This window comes from Protopterus annectens, chromosome 2.part0 (genome assembly GCF_019279795.1).
Source record: "Protopterus annectens isolate FY-2018-M chromosome 2.part0, PAN1.0, whole genome shotgun sequence".
Taxonomy (NCBI): domain Eukaryota; kingdom Metazoa; phylum Chordata; order Ceratodontiformes; family Protopteridae; genus Protopterus; species Protopterus annectens.
This window is the reverse complement of record NC_056728.1, coordinates 1,179,329,587-1,179,356,285: the sequence shown is the minus strand read 5'-3', so window position 1 is coordinate 1,179,356,285 and position 26,699 is coordinate 1,179,329,587. Positions and strand designations below refer to the sequence as shown.

Genomic DNA, 26,699 nt, shown 5'->3' with positions numbered 1-26,699 from the left:
ATACCAAAGTGAACAGTGCCAGTACAAGTTATAATGGTCTGTATTTCTCAGCACAGTGTTCGTATCCAACATGCCTGTGGGAGCAAAGTTTGTTAGCACTACCTGACTGTTGCCACACAAAGTTCCAGATTACACATTAGTATTATACACATACATCTCACTCTGTTACTGTACACACTCTGGTCACAGCTTGACGGCATGGGAGTGTAGATAGGACATATTTGAAATATTATTCTCCTAACAGTTTTGGGGGTTGCTACAGTGGCACGTGTGCTCTCATGATGTTTGGCAATCATATGTATTCCCTGTTTGCTGGCTACACATCTGGGATCATCCCACAGACTTACCAGGGGGACAGGAGGGCAGGCAGCATATATGGGCACATATACTCGACATTATGGCCTCATCTGTGCAATTGTGGGGTATGCATCTGTATGCAGCCTAATTCCACTCCGAGGATTCAGACCATGACTGTGTCTGCTACAACTTAAACACTGCCCATCACAGTTGTTTCTGCTATATAGATATTGCTGTATATCTCCAATCTGCTTTCTCTCTTATTGATCCCCTGTGCTTATGCATTCTGACCTTGTATTACAACACTCATATACAGATTTCCTAGACAGTTATATGTTGTAGAACAGTGTGGGTGACAGTAATGTGTAATACCTCATTATTCAGAGCAACTGCATGTCATTCTTATATTCCTGGCCAGAGTGTTGGTATCTGACAGACCTGTGGGAGGAATGTGTATTAGCACTACCTGAATGTTGCCACACACAGTAACAGATTCCACATTACTATTATGCACATACATCTCACTGTTACAGTGCACACTCTGGCCACAGCTTGACAAGATGGGGGTGTAAATGGGACATACGTGGCTTGTTAGTCACATAAGGTATTGGGAAGTTGCTTGCGTGCCAGCTTTGTTCTCATAGCTGTGTGTCTATCAGTTGTATTTCCTGTTAGCTGCCTATGCATCTGGGATAAGCCCACTGATTTCCTAGGGAGACAGGTTGACAGGCAACAGATATGGGCTACTTTATTTGACATTCTGGACATATCTGTACAGTTGTGAGGTATAATTCTGTATGCAGATTACTACCACTGACAAGATTCGAACCGTGTCTGTGTGTGCTAAATAAACAACAGTCTGTGTGTGCTAAATAAACAACAGTTCACATCTCAGTTGCATGTGCTATTCTGTTTTTGTTGTCTGAATTTTCCCTGTTTATTGTCTGTGTGTATCTCAGTTGTACTAAATGGCCTCTGGGGATTACACCTGTCATATAGAGGCATTCCTACACATTCACATTATGGTGCACGGTGTGAGTAACAGTGCTTAATACTACAGTACTATTACATGATTGCATATCTACATTACCATATGATACCAGGATATACACATGCAGTCCAGCAGTTAAACCTGTTTTGTCAGGCTATTACACTTTTATTGACTTACAAACAATATGAGACTCTTCCTGACATATTCTGTAGTGTATGGAGTACTTGCCTTGAACAATACAGGTTTTATACAAGTAATTAATTCACTACTGCAGCAGTCTCTGTGCATGGTCTTTAACTAGAAGTCCTGCCATGACCTTGGACTTCTGGATGCACCAGTACTGCACCAGGAAGCACACACCTTCTCCCCTTACTGCCATAGTCCCTGCAAGGGGACGCTATAACAACTTATGAGATGTATTCCCATCTCTTCGGTTTAAGTAGGGCCAATTTTTCGCACATTTCCATGATTGGTCAGTTTTGAAAAGGCTAAGCTATTGGCCTAATGAGTTAGCTGGTCTACACATTGCTCACACTTCTTAAGCTAGCCTATGCAATGCTTACATTACACTTTGCATTATAATGCCTTTTTGGCATTGAGCTATTAATCATTACACCTTATAGGTATGCTTTGTATCCATGATTAATGTGTACGTATGCTCTGTGGGGTCCTTGTGTTTAATTGGGGATGTCAACACTCTCCTACAATTACACCTCACTTCTGGGCTTACTGCTGTACTCCAGTTCACATATTTATGTTATGTAGTGGGATATGGAACATATGACTGTATACTGATTTCTTTCACAAGTTCAGTTTGGTTATACTATGGTGAGGACTTGTTTTTTCTGTACTTCTGTGATGGCTTGGTGGTTATCTACTGTGACTATGGTGTATAGGGTGCTCGGTTCGAGGCCTGCATGGCTGTTTATTTTGTTGATGGGCAGAACAAGGGCCGTTGGATACAGAGTGATTAAGGCACATTTAAGCAATTGTAAGTGGGTTTGCGCAATGGTAAACACTGCTAACCTACTGTTACATCTACTTACAGAGAGTTAGCTTCAGAATTGCTTAGCCAGTGTAGGCATTGCTTACCGCCACGCAAACAGGCTTAAGGCCGCTTACTAGTGCTTAAATATGCTTACTACTGCTTATCTGTGCTTAAACCTGCTTACTAGTGCCTTATTCATTATGACACTGACACCACACATGTGCATTTACTGCAGTACTCCAGTTCATAAATATATGTTATTTAGTGGGTTATGCAACAAAAGTATTGGTCATAAAGTGCTTTGCCTTGTAAAATGGAATGTGCTGCAGTGGGACTCGAACCGGGACTGTTTGCTCGTATGGTGAATGCTCTGCCCACTACACTATTGCTATGCTGCTTCTGTTGTATACATTTTTCTTTTTCTCCTCTTTAAGCAATTTAAGCTGCATTAACTGTAGCTAAGCGATGGGCATACTCGCACACCTACAGTTAGCTTTAATCGGATTTTTGGAAAAAGATAAAAGGGTTTCTTCATTTTATTTATATATGCTGTTGCTATTGTACACAAGGGGGAGTATTGGTGAGGATATGCGTCACCTGTGAGTTGTCTCGCTCATTGCATATCTCTTTCTGCTGTTCTAAATTGTGGGGGCATGTTTATTCTGAGAGCTCTGCTCTCAGACACATGGTCCCTGCCCTCTTACACACTCCATGTAAGCCTAGGAGCTCGGGCAGCGTGCCACATTACTATGCATGGCGCACTGCCATCCTGCTCCTAAATGGTCACTTCCGTGCAGGACTAAGCTAGTCCTGCACAGAAGATTAGTAAATCTGGGAGTTATTCTTTTCGTGGTTTAAAACTTTCACTATATTTGGATTTGGTGAAGTCAGCAGATATATAAGCAGTCTTATGATTGCAGATCTATAATGTAGTTTGTTTTGAGGAGGCCTGTACCTCCTGCAGAATGAAGAATGTATAATCTTAGTATACACTGAATTTTGTATATCATTTGATAAGCATGAAACTTTTTTTGTTTTCCTGTCCAGCTGATCCAATATCTTTTGAGGGGCAGTCAGTTATTCCAAAACTGTAAGTTGGAAAAGGAAGAACAAATTAGGTTATAGCTTGGAATTTGTTCCTAGATATTATGGTTATTATCAGTATTAATTTTAGTTTTCTAAAATATTCCTTACCGAGTTTCATTTGCATTTGAAGATATTTTATTGTCTATCCTTCATCAGGTCCTAAATATTTACACACTCTCACCTGCTCAAGTGCCTTTATGTCACTTTCCTGTCCCAGATTGATATTTTCTTGGTGCTGCAGCTTTCCTGCTTCAAATGTTGCATTGGCACATTTAACAACATCAAATGACTTTCTACTATCATCTGAGAAAGTTTTGACCCCTTGCAGGCATGTTTTCTGCTCCTCATCTGATGAACTATACAGTTTTAAATCATCTACAAAAGAAGATGAGAAGTGTTTACATTTTGTTGTTTCCTGAAAACCAAATTGTAGCCATGCTCTAATCTAAGTAGACAGATTAATGGGTTAAGAGCAAATCAAAAGAGCTGAGGTGACAAAGATTCCCCCTGAAATATCCCCCTTTGAATGTTTATCCCTGGGATAAGAATTTGTCCTTTATCGTGGCTTAGCTCAAAGTAGTTTACCACTGTTTCATAGTTACTGTAATGTAATTGATTCATGTAGGGTGCATCTTATACATCTGTAAGCAATCCTATATCCAGGAATGTGGGATGTTGTCAATTTGTCTTTCTTTCTTTTTTTTTTTTTTTTTTTGTAATCTATCCATGCCATACATAAATTATTCCCCTTTTTACAATTCTTCATTATGAAATTATTTAACTGCAAATGTTTGTTTGTTCCGTATGACTTTCTTTTGTTACACTTTTGTTCTATTCTTACTATTCTTATGATTGAGTTTTTTCTAAATGACTATTAATTATGTCAGTATCAATTCCAGTATATAGTTTATGCATTGCTGGAAGGCAAGTTATTGGTCTATAGGTTTTAGAATAGCTCGCAGGGTCACTGTTAAGAGGAGTATTCTTTTTTCTGTTGTTAATCAGATTGGTTATTGTATAAAGTAAGCATTTTTATCTTGAAATATAACACTTTATCTCCTCAGGGTCTTAATGTAGAATGTTACTGGAGGCTTTTAATTTAATTTGATTTTTAATGTTCATTGGATAATTGATTAATGTTCATTGACTAATTGCCTTGTTTACTAGGGTATTTAAACTGTGCTTATTTTGTAATGTTATATACTCCTTGAAGGCGTTTGCCGAAGCGCTAGAGGTACAATAAATCCAGTGAAATTTAAGTGGATTATTCGTTTGCAGTTTATTGCAGTTTACTGTTAATCAGATTGGTGTCTGCTTGGGATGTGCATATAAGTGGTTCTTATTTGGGGTTAAATTTTTATGTAAAGATGTTAATACTTTCACCCAGAAGTTGTGCACTGAATCTGGGCCTGAGGTTTTCTAGACAGGAGCTTTTCTTAAATTTCTTTCGATTTCTCTGGCAGTTACTTCATCCCATTTCATATGCTGTACATTTGAACTTCTTACTGTTTCTTTTACTTCTTCTATCCATTCAGCATCTTTGTTATGTTTTACACGGTCTTCATAAATATTTGTCCAAAATGTGTCCACTGCTTTTTTTTGTAGTGTTTCTATTCCTTATGCTTTGCTTCCCAGTTCTCTATAAAACATTTTTGAGGTCATTCATTTCTTATTTTGCACTTTTCCTTCGTATTTGTCTGCATATGTTCTACATTTTCTGCCATTGCTGATATCTTTAGTATATTATTTGCAATAGTTTATGATATATCCTGGTCTCTGTTACTGCATGTTTTTTTTAACAACATCGATATTTCGAAGTATTTTAGTTGCTCTGCTTGGTCTTCTATTCTCTTCTAACATTGACACTTCTTTTCTTAATTTCTCTACAGTTTATTCTATTGGATGCTTCTGTGATGTTATTTGATTTCTTCTCTTTCTTTCCCATATTACTCTTTGTTTTTGTGGTAAGACTTTATCTGGAATTAATTTACTTGCACAGTAATATATCCTATTTACCTTTGTTATATCACATACGTTTCTGTTCTTGATTAATATGTTCTTTTGATTATCAGAGTTCTAACATTTTCAGTCTTACTGACCTTCTACAATCTATTTCATCAATCTTAATATGTCTATCTTAATTAAATCAAGCGACTCTTCTCTTAGATCATTTTCTTTTACACTGAGGGCACATTCTTTGTTCTCCATTTCCTGTGGACATTCTACAGAAAGTTCCTATACATCTTCCTGTGACATATTCTTTTCAGCTGCATCCTTTACCATCCATTGTTCCTTAATATAGGAAGTGACTGACCTATGACTTCACAACATTGACTGGGTCAGAGTTGCCACTGCGTCCTACTACTTTCTTTGCTGTGCAACTCCAAATAAGCTTTTCTAGTACTTTCCTACTGAAGGCTCCTGTGGATTTTCATGTGGCAGGCTGATCAGATGCTTCCCATTCCATCTGTTTCTCCTTAATTTGGGGAATCATTGTCCCATCATTCCATGACATTACCAGAGTTAGGTTTTCTACACTAAACCCTTCACTTATCAGGTATTCTATAACTTCAGTTTCTATTTGTTTAACTTCTACTTCACTGCTCTTCTCAACTGTTCTATGTTCAGCCTTTGTGGTCTTATTTTTTGCATTATGACATTTTTCCATATCTGGGTGCCTTTGCCTGGATATCTTCCGAGTTGATTTTTTTTTTTTACTTTCTCCTTCGTATAAATATATTGCACCGTATCGGATCTCGCTTTCTTTCCCATATCCATCTCTCTTTTTATACATTTCAAAAATCTCTAGATTTTGTTCTTTATACTTCCAAATGGCCCAAAGTTTCTTGGTCTATATAAGGTTTTTGGTACTTATGTATTATCGCAACCACATTTCAAAGAGGAGAAATGGTTCTTTTCCAAACCACACAGCTGTTTCTCCTGTTCGAAATCTGATTGTGATAACACGTAAGCACTCTGACATGTAGTCTGGGAGAAAATAGAAGAAGTGAAACATGGATTTATAACTTAGTTGTAAAGCCAGCTATCTGAAAGAAAATCAAAGGTTATGTTTACTTGCAATGGAAACGATGATTTAAAGAAACATGCACTTTTGTAGAATGGAGAAGCAGTGCCCAGTACATAAGCAATGGCACAGAATCGTTGGCAAAAATGTGTTAACTGAATAAATGCGGACCATAAACTGTTATGAACCAATGTTATTCTTCAGAAATAAATGACAATTGTTAAAAACAACCTGAGGATGAATCAGAGACACAGTTACCATACAGATCTTAACACAAATCAGTTCAACAGTTCTCCAAAATATTAATAGCAGTGCCTTTAAGAGCTGGTACTGCTAACATATCTTTCGACATAAAACTCATGGCCATTCTGTACAGATCTATTATTAACGCACATAACAAGAGCACTGCCATCATTACCAACAAGTCTGTGTAATCTAGGTAATATACTACATGCAGACAAACCTCAACGATTACTTATCTGTAACAACTTCTCAAAACATTTATGTTTAATCAGTTCCAAAATGGAGCTGAGGAAACTTGACTGATCAAATACGATATGAAGGTGTAAAAGTTAAGATGTGATCAACAGTCTAGACTTTCAGTCCTCTGTTCATCAATGACAAGTAAACAATATAATGCAATATGCTACCAGCATTCAAATACTCAAACTAGTAACCTAACAACATTACAAAGACTATACAAAACACATTACACAAGTACAGTTACAGTAGTGAAAACAACATTATTAAAGAAAAAACAAGCTTCTACTTTTTGAAAATATTTTTGTCAAACCATAACAAAGTATCACAGATTGGAAATGTGGTTGCGATAATAAGTACCATGTTTTTCATAGATGCATTGCATTAATGAACATAAATTTGCATTCAAAACTTTTGAAAGTTTTTCTTGTGCAAATATTTTTTTTGCTTTTACTTTCTCTTTTAATTTTTTTTCAATATCGGTTATCTGGAATCTCTAGGCTTCTTGCAAAATAGTAACAGTACATAATTACTTCATTATCTTCAAAAGTCCACTCTCTCATCTTTATGGTTCTCTTTTGGCTTCTCAGTTTTTATGTTTTTTGTGGACAGCTACTTTCTTCTTCAGCAGGAAGACCATTCTCTCCCTGAGCCTGGACTAATTGTATTGTAGGAATGTTTCCATGTCTTGAAGATTCTACTCTGTCATTTTTTCCAAGTTCTACCAGGATTTTTGACTTTTTTAATCCGGGACTAGCACACCCGGCTTTCTTTTTTTAATGTTTTAATCTACTTTTGCCCATGATATATGTTATACAAAGTGCAGTCTATGTATCGGTGTCATCTTCATGAAATTTTAGTAAAAATTTTCTTAAAAAGTACTCACCAAGACTTGAGGATCAATTCTATTCCAGCTATATCACTCTTCCTTTGTTGCTGATTTTATCATCTCTACAACACAGCCTAGATCTGCTGTTAGACATAGAAGATTATATTATAGATGAATACTAATATATATATATATATATATATATATATATATATATATATATATATATATATATATAAGCAAAGCAGTGGAAGATTTTACATTTACAACAAACAGAGGCATGTTTCATATTTAGACACTGATAAAAATGAATGTATTGGGAATGTTATATTTTTCCCAGCTGAAGAGTTTTAATAGTGTGAATTAGTTAAACATACTATCATAGGTGACAGCTTGAATACAACTATGAGAATGAAATTATTTTGAAATGGTGCAATTTGAAAAAGGATAGCTATAAACAATATAACATTTTAATGAATGGCATTTGGTATTTTTGGCTTACATTAGTGCTTCCGTTTTGTGCATCTTTTTATTCCAATATTAATTAATAACAATGGAATGACATCAAGATGTTTGAAGTGCGCTGGCATAGAATGCCACTTATTAAAGAAAATGTTCAATTCAGTAGCTGTACATTTTGCTGAATGTCATGCTTAGAATCCTAAAGTGTGGAAATGTGCATGACTCAAGGTTTTAAAAGAAATGATTTGTGACAGTTCAAACACAAGCAATTACTTCAGATGGAACCTATTATACCGGGATGTTCAGTACTATATCTTCTATTAGCCTTAACATTGGATATGATCTGCCCACATTAATTTTTAAATGTCCATTTAACACATACTGACATTCAAGTCTCACTATAAAGCATTTCATTTTTTTTTAACTGTGCGCATATGAACTGATTGCTGCTTTCAAGTTTCTCTTACAGTTATGTTAACAAATTCAAAGACAATTGTTAAGCGCTTATCTTAACAATTTATATATACTGTGAATTCATTATTCATTTGTCTAGGATTGCATTCTGACCATATTAGATTAAAGAAGTTGTTCAGCACACTGATTTTTCCTAAAGTTATTCAAGCTGGGTCCCACACAAGAGATGCACTTACTTTTTTGTCCGATGTGATAGACATTACAAGAAGGACAGGTCAGCGTGGAGAAATTACTGCATGCATGCAATGTAGGGCCATATTGCTGTATCGTTCATGCATCTGGCACAAGAAGGGAAGCCTAACAGTCCAGATTGACCATCACAAGTCTTCACAGTCAAGTGACAACTCTGGCCATCATATGAATTAGAAGAGAACAGGTTAGACTGGACACATGAAAGAGCAAAACAGCAAGAATAAGGAAACATGCAAATGTTGCTGCAAGTAGAAAGATGGTAGGAGAACTGGTCATTTTTTTCCTTCTTTACAATAAAAGAAAAAGTGAGTAAAGTAGTGATGGTTTTCTAGAGATTATACTGAAAAAGAGGGAGAGGTAGCAGGGGTAGTCAGAACAACACAGAACATAGTTTCAGACAGCAGCAGTAGACACAAAAGAAGAGGAGGACAGTGGATGAAATCAGACATATAGTAGGTGGACATGTGACAGAGAGGGGTGGAAAATGAGCAAGGAATGGGAGTGATGCATAAAGAAGAAAAAACAGCAGGATGTAATGGGGTAGGGTCCTGGCATGAATAGATGCCAGGCTAGTCTAGAGGACAACAAAACCAGCATCACTTTCCTGGGCAGCTGATGTAATAAGTCAGTTGTTCTCCTAATGTCCAGATGAGCAGAGCCTACCATTCTTATCACTTCATAAGTCAAACCAGAATGTGTCCCACATTGCTGAGTTAAGCATCCATATGCCAGCATACCTCAGCAGCCCCCAGACTCTAAAATGGACAAAGAGAGAGAAGGACAGCCATCCTCTTCACTTTTAGTACTGTAGCCTTTTTCACTACTAAGGAGAGGGCAGTGTTCCATCCAGGACACTACCAGCAGTATTGCTGCACCAATAGACACACACACACACACACACACACACACACACACACACACACACACACACACACACACACGCATGCACACACCCATGTGCATATACACACACACACACACACACACACACACACACACACACACACACACACACACACACACACACATGGACAAATACACACAAACACACACACACACATACACACACACGTGCACACACACACAGGCACACACACATGCACACATGCGCACACATGTGCACACTCTCGTACACACATGCACACGCACGCACACACACACACACACACACACACACACACACAGAATAAGCAAATAAAAGTTCCTGATACCACTCTGAAAGAGCTACATATCCACCCATAATCAAAATCAGTCCACAAAACTGTTGTAAAATCAACCTTGCAGACTAAATACCAGAACAAATCCATTCATCTTAGACAATCCATTAAGCTAAAAATATGTTCAGCAAAATATTTCTACCTGATCCATCCCCACAAACAGTATGGCTGACTCCTAAGCTGAACACATTAAAAAAGTTAAAGTTTTCCAAACATTATTTCAATATACAAACATCAAATATCATTAACCATTTTCCAGGACCGTAACATTTAGAAGCCATTCTGGCATTCAAAGACAGCCTTCATTCTGATAAATACTCCAAAAACATATCTCGTTCCTAAACACAAAAACATAAATATCATCTTTATCTCCTTAGATGAAGACCATTCCTGAACTACTGAGTAAATATTAAAGTACTGGCCCTACAGGATTCGTGGCAATTTATTACTTAAATAACAGAGACACGGCACATATATCACAGGTGTCAATTTGATTATTCATACCATGAAGAGAATTATATAGTACTGATCAACTCACAAAACATTGACAGACTAGCACAAAATGTTTCTTGTGCTAATTGTGTAAGAAATCTAATTGAAATCTAATTAGGTAGGCATTTACAGTCCATTCATATGTTTAGCTCAGTCAGTGTTTCCTACCATTATTTGTATTTTATAATGTGTCTTAAGGCTTAAGGCTCATAGGCATGTAGTCCAGGGGACCAATGAGGAGCTTAACTTGTCTAGTTAAGTGACCTATTCAAAGTCACACAGTAAGTAAATGAAGGTGGAAGGATTCACACCCTTTACCCCTGTCACAGGAAGCAGATAATTAACAAGCAAATATTGTTGTCATCCGTGCTAACTGCCAAACAGTACACTAACTGCCAGTGGTTAGAGTGATTATCCTATTCATGATCGAAATGACTGAAGCCCAATGAAGTACTGGGATCAAAACAAGAGATCATTTAATGCTTCAGGTTTGGTGACATTAATAATAACTTATGGAGTTAGCATGATAATATAAATAAATAACCATGCTGCTATTAGAGCACCATGTTTTGGTGGTATTTCATCTCTTGTCAGAAATACGGATTGTTGAAAGAGAGCCCCTTCAGATGTTCTACCAAAATAGCAAACATTGAATGATACTGTGCTCTGTTGCTGGTACCCGATATCAGCAACATGTCTTTCTTATCCAGGACATCTGTTTATCTCTTGTACCTTCGAATGTCAGTTGTTTAGATAGCATTTATTTCATTCATTCATTTGTATTAATACAAACGTAAGGTTTTTATTAAACACTGAAAAAATAGAGTTTATATCTAAAACACAGATAGTAATACTCTGCTATTTTCATTTCCTAGGTTGTGGAGACAAACCTGGTTGCATTCGATTGCCACTGGATCATCCTTAATGAGGTATGACCTGTATATTATTATGTCTGGGTATATAGTACATACTAAAGTTACCCTGCATTTCATGAACATTTCTTTAGGAAATGTCTGAATATTCTCTGCTTAATCTGACACTTGTCATCATTTTCAGTACTACATGGCTCTACTAATCAAACACATGCCAATAAAAGCGAATGATTTTACACACCCACTAGATTTTAAGCCATTTATTGCATGTCTTGCTCAGGATGCTGATGTTTCTTCTTTAAATGACTAGGAGAACAAGTGTGATAATTTTATTGTGTTTTGTGCATGCATTTCAGATAGGTTGATCACATTACACCAGTCTTAAGTGAATTCTGTACCTTTGCTAGTCTCTAACAATTCAGTAAAGGGTTCACTTGATACAATGCATCAAAAGCAATGTATCCTTGAAACAGAATGTAATATTACCAGAATAAATGCAAGTCGAGCTCTTAGGACTGAAATGGAAATAAAAGCCGAGACATATGAAAGAGAGGAACAGTCCTTCAATAAAAGAAATCTAATACAAGAACTAAAAACCTAGTGAAAAGACAATCCCCGAAATGCAAGGAATTTCAGTTCTGAGAAACAAGACTGCTAATTTACTACTTCTAGTCTTAAACCTGTCAAATGAAAACTCATTGCTTTTTGTGTTAATGATTTGACTCAATTAAAGAATGTGTATGATTATTAAACCTGTTTAATGCCTTGTTTCTAATAAAGAATTACAAAAAGCTATATGTTACATGCTGTATTACTAATGCACATGATTTAAAACTTTACATTTTGGCTGTTTAAAGGCAAGACACATAATATACCTATTTATCTCTCTCTCTCTCTCTCTCTCTCTATATATATATATATATATATATATATATATATATATATATATATATATATATATATATATATATATATATATATATATATAGTTACATAAAACAGGAGCATGCCAATCTGTTGAAGGTGATTTCACTGAAGGCAAATAAACTGAAGCCAGTTCACTGAAGCTGCCTTCAAACAAAAGAGGAGATTGCTTTTTTTCCACTGTTGTGTGACCTCAGAGTTGGTATATGTAATTTTGGAGGATGTGAAGGGTGTCTTCCCACATGGAGGGTAAAGGGAGACTTGCCCCCTTGCCCACAAAAGAATTGTTTCAATGTTTGTGGTTTCATCAAACTGTTATCTGTATATTTGTGTTCATCTGAACCACCTTCAGTGGATTTATTTTATTTATTTATTTTATTTACATTTGTTTACCAGGAAATTCCAACTGGACACAGGTCCTTTTTCAGTGGAGGCATGGGGAGAAAAGCTCTACAGAACAATAAACGAGCAGCAGAGTGCATGAAGAACAATTGAATATACATACAATAGCAAATAATACATACTGCAGCAAACATTAGCTATACATACAATGTGAAACAAAGTAATGAACAGATTTACCAATATCTAGCTAGAGGCTAGGAATAAAGGTAGGATGTATATACACATAGTACTAAGCTCAAACAGATACTGTTTTAAAGTCATATACCTAAATCTTATACACAAATATTGCACTGAACTCAAGCAGATATAAAGCAGAAGCTTCACATAAAGGTAGAACAGGAGAGAAGGGCTAATGGAATAGAAGGGGAAGAGGAGTAAGAGAGGAGACTGAGTGAGTAGTATAAGTGGTAGTGAGAGGAAGCTAGGTGTAAGTCAGTCGGATATGTACTTGGAGTTGAGATGAAGTGAGGTAGTTAAGCATGTTATAACAGGTCTGAGAGATTGAGTGAGGAGGGAAGGGGAGGGTAACATGTAAGCCACAGCCTGCAGAGGATAGATGTTATGAGGCAGGGTGGCTAGAGAAGGGGAGCGGAAGGGGAGGTAAAAGTAGGGTTACTAGTTGGATTGGTGCATGGGCATAACCAGAGACTTTTTAAGTAAGTTTTTAGTGCAGTCTTGAAGTGACTGTAAGAAGGTAGTGTGGTTATGGGAGGGTTTGTTCAGTAATCTGGATATGACACAGGAGAATAGTGTTTCTTCCACTGAGTTTTTGCATTTGGTCACTAGAAGTAGATGTTTGTGGCTGGAGCGTAGTGGTCTAGTGGAGCAGTAGGACTGGAGAAGGTTTTGAAGGGATGGGACTTTAACAGGATGGTTTACTAACTTGTGGGTGAGAGAGAGTTGATTCAGGTGAAGAAGTTGAGGGAGTTCAAGCCAGTCAAGTTCTCTAAGTGAGATACAGTGGTGGCTGCGATAAGATGCACCAGTGACAAACTTAGCAATTTTATTGTAGCAAGCCTTGAGCTTGTTTAGGTCTGTTTGTCTAAGGTAGGTAAATATAGGAGAGGCGCAGAGTAAAGTGGAGATTAGGTGGGAACTGGCAGCAGAAATTTTGGCTGTCTTGGTGAGGAATTGTTTGTTTCTGTACAATACACCTAGTTTTTTGTGAACCTTTCTTATGGCAAGAGAAATGTGAGTGTCAAATCTGAGATTGTTATCAATCTCAACACCAAGTAGTCTGGTGTGTTCTGTTGGGGAGATGATGGTATTGTCTTTGGCTAGAATATTACAGTGGGGGATAACTGGGTTAGATTTAGTGGGTTGGAAGATAAGGAGTTAAGTCTTCCTCGGGTTGAGTAATAACTGGGCATTAGATAGCCAGCCTTCTACAGATGAAAAGGCTTCCTGTGTGATCTTTTGAAGTTCAGGTATAGTTGGGGCTGAGCAGATGAGGGTGGAGTCATCTACATACTGTATAAAAGAAGCATGTTTGGTGGCTGTGACTAGATCATTGGTGAAGAGTGAGAATAGTAGGGGACCAAGGATGGAGCCTTGGGGAATACCGAGTAGTACAAGAAGTCAAGGAGATAGGTTATTATGACAGACAACTGATTGCTGGCAGCCAGTTAGATAGCTGTGAAACCAATCAGTAGCTGATTGGGAAAAGGATAGGTTAGTGAGAACAGAGATTAGTAGTTTGTGTGAGACCATGTCAAAAGCCTTGGATAGATCCAGAAATATAGCAGAGGAGAACAGACCATTATTATGATGAAGGATAGTATTAGGGAAATAGGGCAAGGTGGTAGCACTGCTATGGTATGGCCTGAACCCATGCTGGGTGCTGGAGAGGAGGTTATTAGCTAAGAGGTTGTCTATGACTTGAGAATGGATGTATTTATCAAGTATCTTGGAAAGTGGAGAAATGATGGCTGTGGGGTGGTAATTGGAAAGTTCAGTGGTGGAGACACCTTTATGGAGGGGAATGATGTGAGATATTTTCCACAGTGTGGGGACATAGCTTTCTGATAAGATTCAAATAATTAAGATAGAGACTGGGTAAACTAGGGCTTCTGCTGCTATTTTTAGGTATTCATATGGGAGATTGTTAGCTGCAAGTTTTGTAGGCTTAAGTTTCAATAGAAGTTTTTTTTATATAGGAGGTAGGTACTTATGAAAAAGAAAAGACTGTGGGCAGAGTATTTGGTTTTGATGTAGGGAGGATGGGTAGAGAGTTGCGTTATTTAACAATTGTTTCAGTAAAGTGTTTATTGAATGAGTCAGCAATAGTGCTGGAGGAAGGGGGAGTGGTAGGTGAGGGGGTGCCTACTTTTCCTGGGTGGAGAGTGGAGTTTATTGTGGACCAGAACTGCTTAGAGTTGTGATGGGAGAAGTTTAGGGCAGACTGATAATGTTGGGTTTTATCTTCTTTTATTTGCATTTTGACCTTGTTGCACAGCTCTAGGAATGACTGTCTAGAGGAGGGTTTTGTTGTTAAGTGCCAGTGCTCCCAGGCCTTATCTCTGATTTTCATTAGTGTCCTGGTGCTTTTTTGTAGCCAAGGGAGTACTGTGTTTTGACTCTGGCATTTCTTATGGGGGAATGTGTGTTTAGGATGTTTAGGAAAGTGCTATTGAAGAAGTGGATGGCTTCATCAAGACTGAGAATCACATTTTGGAAGGGATGAAACCATATAAAACATAATCTCACATCAATAAATCTGAGTAATTTACAATGAACATGTTTTTAAATACATGCATAGTTCATAGGCGTTTACTAGGCTAATGATTACAAGCCATTTTTAAACCTAGCCAGGCATCTCAAATCTCTGACAAGTTCTGATACCCTTGATAAGTGTAAGCATGGGCCTGGGAGATGAACCATTTACAGGTTACCTCTGTCCATTATAGACATAGGTGCCAAACAAGGGATGGATTTCTGGTTTCCCATCCAATTGTCCAAATTGCACTTGAAGTGGGTTAGGGAGGAACTCTGCTTCACATGGATTGGGAGCCTGTTCCATAGACGGGGTAGTCTCTGGGATACATACCTATCGCTCCAGCAAATCCGATTTATATCACAGACAAGGTTTACGTTTTTAGAATGGGTAATTCTGGTACTGTTTGTTTTGTGGATATGCAGGAGGTCCATCAGAGTGGGGTCTGACAATGCTCTGTATGCCAGGCATAGATGTCCCCTCAAAAGCAAGTAGGATACATATAGATTTTTTTATATTACTGGACTGGATAAGTCCAGAAATTCAAAGAAAATTGGAATAGACTTATATATAGATGATCGGGAAATTCAGTGTGTTGGACCTCTGCTGATGAAATCAATTTCACAGTAATTGTCAGAGTATAAAGAAGATGTAGCCTAAAATGTATTCATTCAGAAATCTAGATGTAGACACAGTGCCTTTTTCATTCTTCAGGAGATAGATTATGTTACCCTTTAGACTATTCATGTAGATTCTGGTTTACACACACACACACACACACACACACACACACACACACACACACACACACACACACACACACACACACACACACACACACACACACACACACACACACACACACACACACACACACACACACACACACACACACACACACACACACACACACACACACACACACACACACACACACACACACACACACACACACACACACACACACACACACACACACACGCACACACACACGCACACACACACACGCACACACACACACACACACACACACACACACACACACACACACACACACACACATACACACACACACACACACACACACACACACACACACACACACACACACACGCACGCACGCACACTGCACTGTTTTCTTGTCCTTCCCCAAGGTCTGCTGTCCTGAAACCAGAGAAGTAATATTTGCTTTAACTGATGTCTGCAGACAGAGACAGCACTGTCTTCTTTTTACTTCTGGAATTTTTATCCTCACTCTTTAACATTTCCTTACGCTAGTCTTTCTTTCTTCTACATTGTTACATTGCTAACACTTTTTGTATAATGTGTACAGCTAAGAGTGCAATGCTGAGAGAGAAAGCTGAAATGATAGCTATGAGGATAAAGAGAAATACTGAGAGAGAGAGAGAGAGAGAATGAATCATATGAGACAGATTGCTAATTGGTCGGCTATTTAGTTTTGCCCTCAGCTGCTTTATAAAGTAAAAGTTTAGTATGCAGATTGCTCACTACAATGTCTTCTTGTTCACCTTTCATGAAATGATACCCAAGTATCAGTTTGTTGCTGCAATGATACAAAAGAAGGGGGGGTCATTTTAAGAACAATTGCCTTAATGATAGGAATCAGTCTTAGGGTAAAAGCTGTAAGCAAATTCATTTTCATTTTAAGGAAAGTGGAAAATAATTGCTTTCATTCTTTATTCTTTATATTCTTTATTCTTTATTCATTATGTTTTCATAATAGAAATTTATTTTGTAAGTTTAACAGATTTTTGCTGGAGGTATAAGTACTTGGATTTTGTACTTTAATTAAATTCTTGACACAGGTAGCACACATGTTGAAAAGGGAAGACGCTGTTCACTAACATTGTAAACACAGCAAGAATTTAATAACAGTTTGTTCGTCTTCATTAACAGACCATATTTGTGTGCATTTTGAATTTTTGATAACTATACCTTTGTTGAGAACATGAGACGTGTGTCTCTTTAAGTTTAACAGATTTCATCAGGTTAAGGCCATGAGTTAGAGATGGCATTTAACATGTAGTCTTTTGTTTATTTCTCCCCAACTCCACTTACATTCTGTGTGATTTTTAAGCGATATATTTAACCCAATGAGTAGAACGGGTTGGGAATGAAATGAGGCAATTGTGACATGTGGGCTTATCCAGTTAAGTGGTAAGTCACTATATTGAGTCTATCTGAAAAAGAAAAGGCAAATAAAGACTACCTGTAGCTTATCAAATCATGCAACAATATCCTTGCTTAAGGATAGAAACGAACTGCCACAAATAATTGAAGTGATAATCGCAAACAACACAGCTGCAATCAGACTGTCTATTAAATTTCTGCTTCATTGTGAATGTGATTATCACTGAAGCTACAGGTAAATGATGCATGTAGCAATTTACCTGTTATTGTAATTGCACATTAATATAGTACCAGGAAGCTTTTCTGTTCGAATAACTGTACGTAAACTTTGAATTATTTTCCTGCAGTTTTATCTTTTTTTTTGTAAGTCTAATAGAGTCATTATCTCAAATTCAAAATGTTGCCTGCTTTTTTTGCTAAAGGTACATTTTCTCATAGCTGAGCAAGGATATATGACATTTTGTAAAAACACGTGTACTTTCATTAAATTTCGAATATATCTGAAGCACAAAATAGGTAATTAACACAAATGCCATGCTGGTCTTCCCTATGGATGTGTTTTCATTGAGATATTGTTTGAAAGTCAAACAATTAAATAGCATGTCTTATCAAACATTCATTTATGATTTGCTATTATAAATAAACAAACAACAATAAACAAACCATTATCATAATGAGTTTGATGTAAAGCAGTATATATACTGATTGTATAGTCAGCTGAATTAATCCAGTAATATGACCACATTAGACTCCAGCAATAAAAACACACTATTTAGTCCTAGCACATATTATAATGCTGCAACAAAATTCATTGTCATGCCATGAACAGTACCATTTGTATGCTGCTTTTAATTAGGGCAGGTTATTTGCAGAAAGGTGGCATTTAGAGCATTTTTATACGAGTATTTGTGGTAATGGTCTTGATTTATTCTTTCTCCTTAATTGCACATGGTGTTGAATAGATGGCATTAGAGTAGTGCTGTGGTTATCCTCACAGCATTTGTGCAATGTTTGACAACAGCCAAACTCGTAATCTCCCAATACCAGACTAAAGTTTGTTTCATAGCAAGACAAAGTCAATATTAAGTAAACCAGAAGCATGCTGGTATTACTGACATTTGTTCAAGCGTTATACAACAACATGTCTTAAAGACAATAATTTGCTAAGAATATATTGTGACAGTCTTCCTGTCCAAATTGTCATGTCACTGACTGTGCAGGTGATGCATGTTTTTCACTTGTATGCTGACCTGGCAGTGATATGTACAATAAATGAGCCAATAAATGCTAATAATATTATTTTCTTTAGATGTACCTCAACTTTTTTTCTCAAAAATTCTGGACAAAGCCAAAAATAATGGTCCAAAATCAGAAGTAATGTTTTAAATATTATTATAATTCACTAAATTCTCTAAAAAAATGACTAGAACAATAGGTTTTGTGTCAACACGCATTTCTAAATGATAATAAGTATAAAAGTCTAATAATCTGTACCACTGACTGACTGATTGACTATAATCTTCAGTGATTTGCCAAGAATCAAAACAAAGAATATATGTGGGCCAGGGCAAAAATATGTAGGAGAATTGAGATATTTTGCATAATCAAGGATAGGTTAAAATGTATTTATATGTGTGTGCGTGTGTGTGTGTGTGTGTGTGTGTGTGCGTGTGTGTGTGTGATTGTATTCACTTTTATTATTTACTTAGAAAAAGAATGTCAGAAAGGACGCCATATCCAGCAGTTTAATCTGGTGAGTGGACCTTTACAGTTGAACTTCTAATCTAGGGTACTTTCCTGCGATCTTGAACTGGATAGCATGGGTATTTGAAAACTTATGGATAGAAATGTTGCATTTTGTAAAGCTCTTTTATGCATGTTTCAACAAGTACTATTAAAATTAGTGTTCTGATGGAGGCCTGCTGTTTCTATTCAGTATGCTAAAAACCAGTGTGTTTAGGGACAAGTTGGTGACATTAAGATCCTAACTGCAATAAAGATGGCATAATACCTTATTAGCTAATCTCAACAATTAGTCATTTCTTTATGATTTAATAGTATTGTGCATCTACTGTAGGAACGTTAGTGAAACAGTGCAAACTGTAGCACATAACCTCATCTATAAACACATATACACACACACACAAACAAGCCCACACAGAAAATATTTGCATATGAAACAGATAAGCAAGCAACGACATTGATGAACACTTGTATTTACGTCATGGAGGACATAGACATGCATGCATAAATGACATTATGTAAATTGTTGAAGCAGAGTGAGTTAAACTCTGCAGTCAGAAGAGTGATGCTACCATTTCCTAGAGTTTTATTTTTGATGAATAAAGCCGGACTACTGTATAACAAGCAATAGATGCAACATTATTTTTAAATATTGGTGGTAGTTTGGTAGAACAGAATTATAACAGAACTGAACATTACATGTCCTGCAGAGATTATAATTCAGATTATAATTCATATGAATGAAAAGAAAATGTAAAGCTTTATTAGTTCAACGGGGCCCTCACCTGGCTTGCCTAAGAGTTATGGAAAAAAGATAAAGTAGGCCCTAGAAATGTTGTTTGTTATTAAAGGTATCTTTCAATGAAACTATATGGTTAGAAAACTGAAGGGACTGCAAGCTAGCCACAAAGATGGCTGAGAAAATATGATTTAGAGGCAAAGAAAAAACAAATCACAAGTTCCCACTGACCTATCACCTTATGGGGCAAACAAACTGTTGAGACTGTTTAGAAGACAGATGTTTTCTGCAACAAACGGTGAGATGTCCTATTGATTTCCTTAATGAAGGAATCCAAAGTGGTACAGCCTTTTCAGTGTGATGCTGTTCTAGATAAAATAACAAGGGAAATTACTAGGACGGGGTCTTGTGCACCGCTGAGTTGGTAACACTGAGGTTACAAGTCATTAGAATAACATTGCTAATGGGAAATCTTCTTTGTCTAATCTGATATTCTTTTCCAAGTTTGCTCCCAAGTCGTGTATGGGGACAATTGTAGTATAATATTCTTAAATTTCAGCAATGCCTTTTACACCTTACAGGAGTTTGTTAAAGTATTATGTGGATGTGTGTGTGCATGGGTCTGCTCAAGCATGTGTGTCTCTGTCTGTATGTATGTCTGCAAACAGACGTAAGGCATGTTATAGCACATATAGGTTTGCAAGACTGTCTGTATAAAATCACTGGTTTGATGATTGCACTATACAATGTAAAGAAAGCTAAATATTCTGTGTATTGCTTACAGTGGTAATATTTGTTTCACTTCTTTATACTTCAGTAATACATGTATATAAGTCTGTAGCTTATTGCCTGTTTTTAACAAAAAAAGTACTTTCAGTTGACATGTATCTTTCATGCCATATTTGTTTCTGTAAAAATTCTTCCATTTTTCAACCATACTCAATGCAAAATCAATACAAAACTTTCAAGACAACAATGTATTGCAATATGTATTTTAACCCATTTGTTTTATACAATTACTAGAAAATTATTAATGTTTAGTAATACCTTTTATTAATATTTTGTTACATGTTTTCCCTTGCCTTTGCACACAATCAAAGTTTTGCCCTTTGGCCTCAATCTCTTGCACTGAGAAAGCTGACCAGAGGAAGTGTCTTAAGGCAGCCATGAAGTGAGATTCCTCCCTCAGTTCCCCCCATGGTCTCCATTTAAAAGACGTCTGAGACTTTGGCTACATTCATTCCAGTGGTCGGATGGTCTGGCTTGAGACTCCAGTCCAGGGCCGCTCACATTCTAGTGTAGAGCCTAACAGCTCCCAAACTGCATGGCAACATATAGGCTTAGGATTGCCACCTCTCTGTTTTTTTCCCCAGACTATCCAGAAATCAAACCAATTGTCTGGTAGTCTGGAAAACACTGTTCCAACTCAAGTATCAGCACATGTGACTATGACTTTACAAAATGCGCAGAAAAATGGGTGGGGAGAAGGGAGGAAATGGGCAGGGTAAGGGGAGGTGCAAAAGGTGTGTCATTGGTCCGGTTTTGGCCCAATTAAAAGGTGGCAGCCCTAGATATGCATGGAGGTACCTAATAAGTAGTTGGATGGATTTTTTCTAATGATCCTACTCCCTCTTCTGACAGAAAGATGTGCATTAGCTCCAGAGTACTGAACTCAATGATGGGCATGTTCTTGAGTATAGATGTATGCACTCTCTGGCTGGGAAACATATGTGTAGTTGACCCTGTTACAGCTTGCTTTTATACATTGATTCCTGTAGGTGTCAGTCAAGCTGTGATCCCTCCCTCAGGTTAGCTAAGCTCAGGGCAGTCACTCTGCTGTTCTCTCAGTCAGCTACTCCAGCACTTGAATGACTAGATAAACTTCTCACATCTTAATGACAGACATGATTTTAATCCCATCTGCCATGGTGCAGGAATATCTTTTATTAAACTGGCATACTTTAAAAAGTGATCAAGCCTGACTTTTGGCTCAAGTGGACATAGCAAGATAAACTAGGAGCAGAAGACATGGCTCAGAAAAAATGCAACAAGCCACTAGACAACTAAATGCATAATTTAGTTTGTTAAAACCTTGTCTGCTAAGTAGAAGGCAAAACAAAAATTCATATACCGGTCATTTGAGACTCTGTCTTTATACATGAGTTCGATTACTACATACCTAGGATAGTAACCTGGGCCCTTTATTAAATAAGATTATGTCTAAAGCAGCTATTATGTTTTATAGTGCAGAGTAGCAAGTCATCTTGTATGTGTCCCATACTCAGCATCATACAGTGTGCTACAGACTGCTGTCACTGATTTTACTGTCTGTCCTCAGCTCAATATTGCAGAATCTGTTACACAAGTCTCTGAAAGAAATGCAAAATTTATTATGGAATCATATTCCAGACCGGTTTTGGCATATAGCCTTCATCAGTGATATCCATACTAAAATTCCATTGCTTTAAATACAATCAGTACCCAGTCATTTCCTGTGACATCACTTCCCCACAAAGAAGAATAGGATAGAGAGTCTAATTTATTAAATCACATTTTATCATTGAGGCCAGGTGCAAACAACCCACCTAGCTTGACAATCCATTTCCTTTCTTTTTGATTCAAAATATAGTGCCTTCCTGTTTTAAATGATCTGTTACCCATGATCTTATCAATCACTACAATTGTGAACCTAGATGATGTATGTACTTGGGAATGTCTGTATAGTGCATTAGTAATTCTTTTATTGCGTATGTCACTAAGATGTTCAGACATCCGACAATGGAATGATCTTGAGGTCTGCCCCGCATAAAAGGCAGAGCAGGTGTAGCTGGCCATATATATCACCCGATCTGACCCACAGTTGGCATAAAAATGTATATCAAAGAACTGACTCATATTTCTGCTAGTAAACTGTTTTGTCTTGTGCATGTATTTACAGAAAATGCAGTGTCCACAAGAATAGGATCCAACAAGCCTGTCTCCTGTTATTGTAAGTTGATGGCCCACCTGATCACCCTTATTAATTTTTTTATAATGAGTAAAGTAGGAGCCCAAAGTTTTCCCTTTGCGAAAAGAGAATTGGCATCTCTCAGGTAACATAGAACCCAATTCATCATTAGATGTAAGAATATTCCAGTGTTCCTGAACCACATTTCTTAATAAACTAACATTTCTGCCATATGTAGTGACCATTCTAATAGTGTCTGACCCATCCTGATGCTGTTTGGGTTTATATTGCAATAAATCAGATCTTGGTTGATTGGTAGCCCAACCTCTTGCTCCAATCACATCCCTCTGTCTATATTCCCTATCCAGAACTCTGCAAGTAAGATCTTGTTTAGATATGTTAAAATCTTCATCAGTTAAACATATTCTTCTAATTCTCAAGAATTGAGATTTTGGGATGTTCCTGACGGTATGGAGGCTGGATGCATAAAGCAAGCTATTATATTGTGGGTATTTCCTGTATACTAAAGTGCGTAATGTATGATCTGGTAAACAAGATCCTTACATCCAGATAATTTGTTTCCTCCCTGCTATATGTGACGGTAAATTCTATACCCCCTTATTCTCATTGATATATTCAATAAATTCCATAAGATAGTCAATGTCCCCTTGCTATACCTGCCAACAGTCATCCAGGAATCGTTTACTTATGTCGATTTCTTGCAGAAAACTGCAAAAGATGCCCCCATAGCCATATCTTGGGTTTGCCAATAGCATTCTCCCTTGAAATAGGAGACATTTTTGGTTAGGACGTGTTCCGCCAAGCCTACAAGTAATGTGTTAAATCCCAGAGTGTAAAGTTCTACCTTATTCAACCAGTATTCTAAGGCTTGCACACCCACCTAATCTGTTACACAAGTCTCTGTCCTCAGCTCAATGCTGTACCATCTGCTAAACAAGTGTCTCTCCTCAGCTCACTATTGTATCAATTTTTACACAAGTCTCTGTCCTCAGCTCATTATTGTATCATTTTCATATGAGAACCTAACAGAAGGGTGATAATTAGAGGATAACCAGACTGGTTATAAATGAGACATGACTTGATAAACAGCCCAAATATCCTTGATTCCTTTTCCTTAATGAAGGGAGAAGAGAAATGTGCCATCTGTAGTGCAAATAAACAAAAAAAACAAGGCACAGGAGAGGGCATATACATGATGATGTGGCTACGTGGCAAGGGAAGTGCATGTCAGGATACTGTAATGATTAGGAGAAATCTGTGTGACAGCTAGAATACACATGGAAATGAGGACTTTAAACTAGGAGAAAAGTTTGCAAAAGGAAAATGTAAGCAAGAAACCACTGCTGGCATGAAGACAGACAAGGGTAAGGGAGAAAAGGACAGAGAAGAGAAGAAAGGGCTATGTGACAGGGAGTCAAGGATATAAGAAAGGAAGGTGTCATTACAGAGAAATAAGGAAACATATATTGAAGGGGAGCAAGGCCTAGGGAAGAAAATGAGTCTTTTACTGTAAACGACAGTTGGAAATTTGTTGGCAGGGAATTCAATCACAAAAGGAAGAAAGTGGAACAGCAGTGACTAAGAAAGGAAGTTCATGGAATAAAAACAGTATATGCTGATCATAGCAGAATGGTAGCAAAGGGTAACTTAAATCCACATGTACTGCCTCATCTGGGCCCATTTGAACCCATCTGGGGACAAGAGGCCTGGCATCTCAACCATGCTGGAAGCAACAGAAGGAATAACTAGATTATTTATAGGTGTAGTGAGATAGTGAGATAGGAAGCACAGTGACTTTTGCAGACTGGTATCTGTGCTGAGATCCAGAAGATAATTTAGACTACTACAAGTACTGACTGACTTGTACTTTGAACAAAGACGAAAGTATATGTGGCACTGAGGTGATCTCAGACATTTTAGTCTTCAGGGGATAAGCTGATGATGGAGCAACTACAAATGTATGACAACACTACATAATATATATTCATGAGATGTTTTTATTGGAAGATTTGAATTAATTGCCTACTTACTTTTACTATATAATTGGTCTTTATTTTATTGCTCGTTGTCTGAAGAAGTCTGTGCATTAGATGAAAAACGTGTTGTGTTGCATCCGTTTTACATGTTGTTTGTAAATAAACCACTGGATTTTATCTCGAGCTGTCCGGTGCATTGTTTCTCCTCATGCAGTGCTTTTTGGCGTCAACTACAAATGTATGCCAGAAGAGCTCTATCTTTAAACTAATTTAAGGGTGACAGAAGGCAGGCGTGACCGAGGAAGAAGAAAATAAGGTGAGAAAGTATAGGGAGGTTAAAGGTCTAGTGAAAAGAAGGATCTGATAAACAGACAGGAGCAGTAGATGCTGATTCCTAGTAATACCAGATGCTTGGCAAACAAAATAAAGGTGCTGCACAAAATGTTGACAGTTGAAGTTGAAGATGTAGTGGGTGTAAATGGAATGTGTGCTAATAGCAAAGGGTGATGCTGTGATATGATGGCCCTGGGTAATAGCATTATTAGAAATGAGAAACAAACTTAGGCAAGTGTGCAAGCAGCTGTTTAAAGAATGGAAGGACTGCACGTTGTACTTCAGAGGATAAAATGGCAGCTAGAGAGAGAGTAGGGAGAAGAAGAAGAAAAAATCTAGTAATCATCTGCTGTTAGGAATTCAGAATAGAAAGGAAGAAAGGGAGGGATGCTGGATAGCTGCTTACTACAGGGTTTCCTGCTACAATTCCAAAGGCCATAACTGAGATATTGAGGTGATACACGTGTGAAGGAATATATACTAAATCTAAAGTTGTGGTTCCTTTGAGTATTTCTCCTACTCCAAGGTATAGTATCCTCATAAGTAGTAGATTTAGTTAGTGAAGGTGCGGCATCCCCCCTCACATTGGGTAATGGTTAACTCCCTACAAATCTGAGTTTTGATAGTCACTGTTTTACTGCATAAATGGAACCTTATCCATTCTTGTTGCAGGACTCAAAATAGAGTGCCCCTCACTTGTAGCAGGCAGTTTGTCTAAAGAGCCCTGAATACAACTAAATGTGAGGAAGATATGTTTAACAAGTAAACATAAGGTATGGAAAATGAGAAGAATGGTGGGGAAACCTTAATTTGCCAGAAACACACTGCAGTATCTCATAGTAAAACAGGAAAATAATAAGGTGAACAAGTGAGTAGACACGCCTTATACTGCAGGTAAAAGAGCATGCATGGGATTGCAGCATAGTGACCAGAATTCTGTGTGGTGATAAAGAGGCAGAGCAAAGCGGCCTCACATATAGTAGCCGTCCCATTCAATTGTCTGCTGTTAACAGAAGTGTAACAAGGACAGGAGCAAGGGCAGGGGTGTTAAAATATCGAGGTGTGAATAAGGGGATAAGGAAATGTGGGACTGTGCGAAGTCAGCAAAGAATTACAATCCTGAAGGATGTGTTATGGATTGGAAGCCAAACAGGTAAAGTGAAAACAAAGGAAAAACACCCACATCAATGAAAATAATTGTAATAGAACTCTGAAAGCAAAGTAAATGGGTCTGCAGGGTATGTACAAGGATAGGAACTGACACAGGAAAAGTGGCAAAGTCTGAAGAATAATTTACAGGGACAGAGGGTCAGAATAGTAAAGGTAGGAAAGGGATATATTAGGA

At 37.4% G+C, this 26,699-nt stretch overlaps 1 protein-coding gene across 1 annotated transcript in view; it reads left to right on the top strand.

The window, feature by feature from the left end:
* The window catches only part of GRID2 (glutamate ionotropic receptor delta type subunit 2), a 4,699,489-nt gene that overhangs the window by 2,174,557 nt on the left and 2,498,233 nt on the right, over positions 1-26,699 (top strand). The window contains exon 5 of the mRNA XM_044061387.1: positions 11,409-11,462. Within this exon, the coding sequence (XP_043917322.1) occupies positions 11,409-11,462 (54 nt within the window). The remainder of the gene's footprint in view (positions 1-11,408; positions 11,463-26,699) is intronic.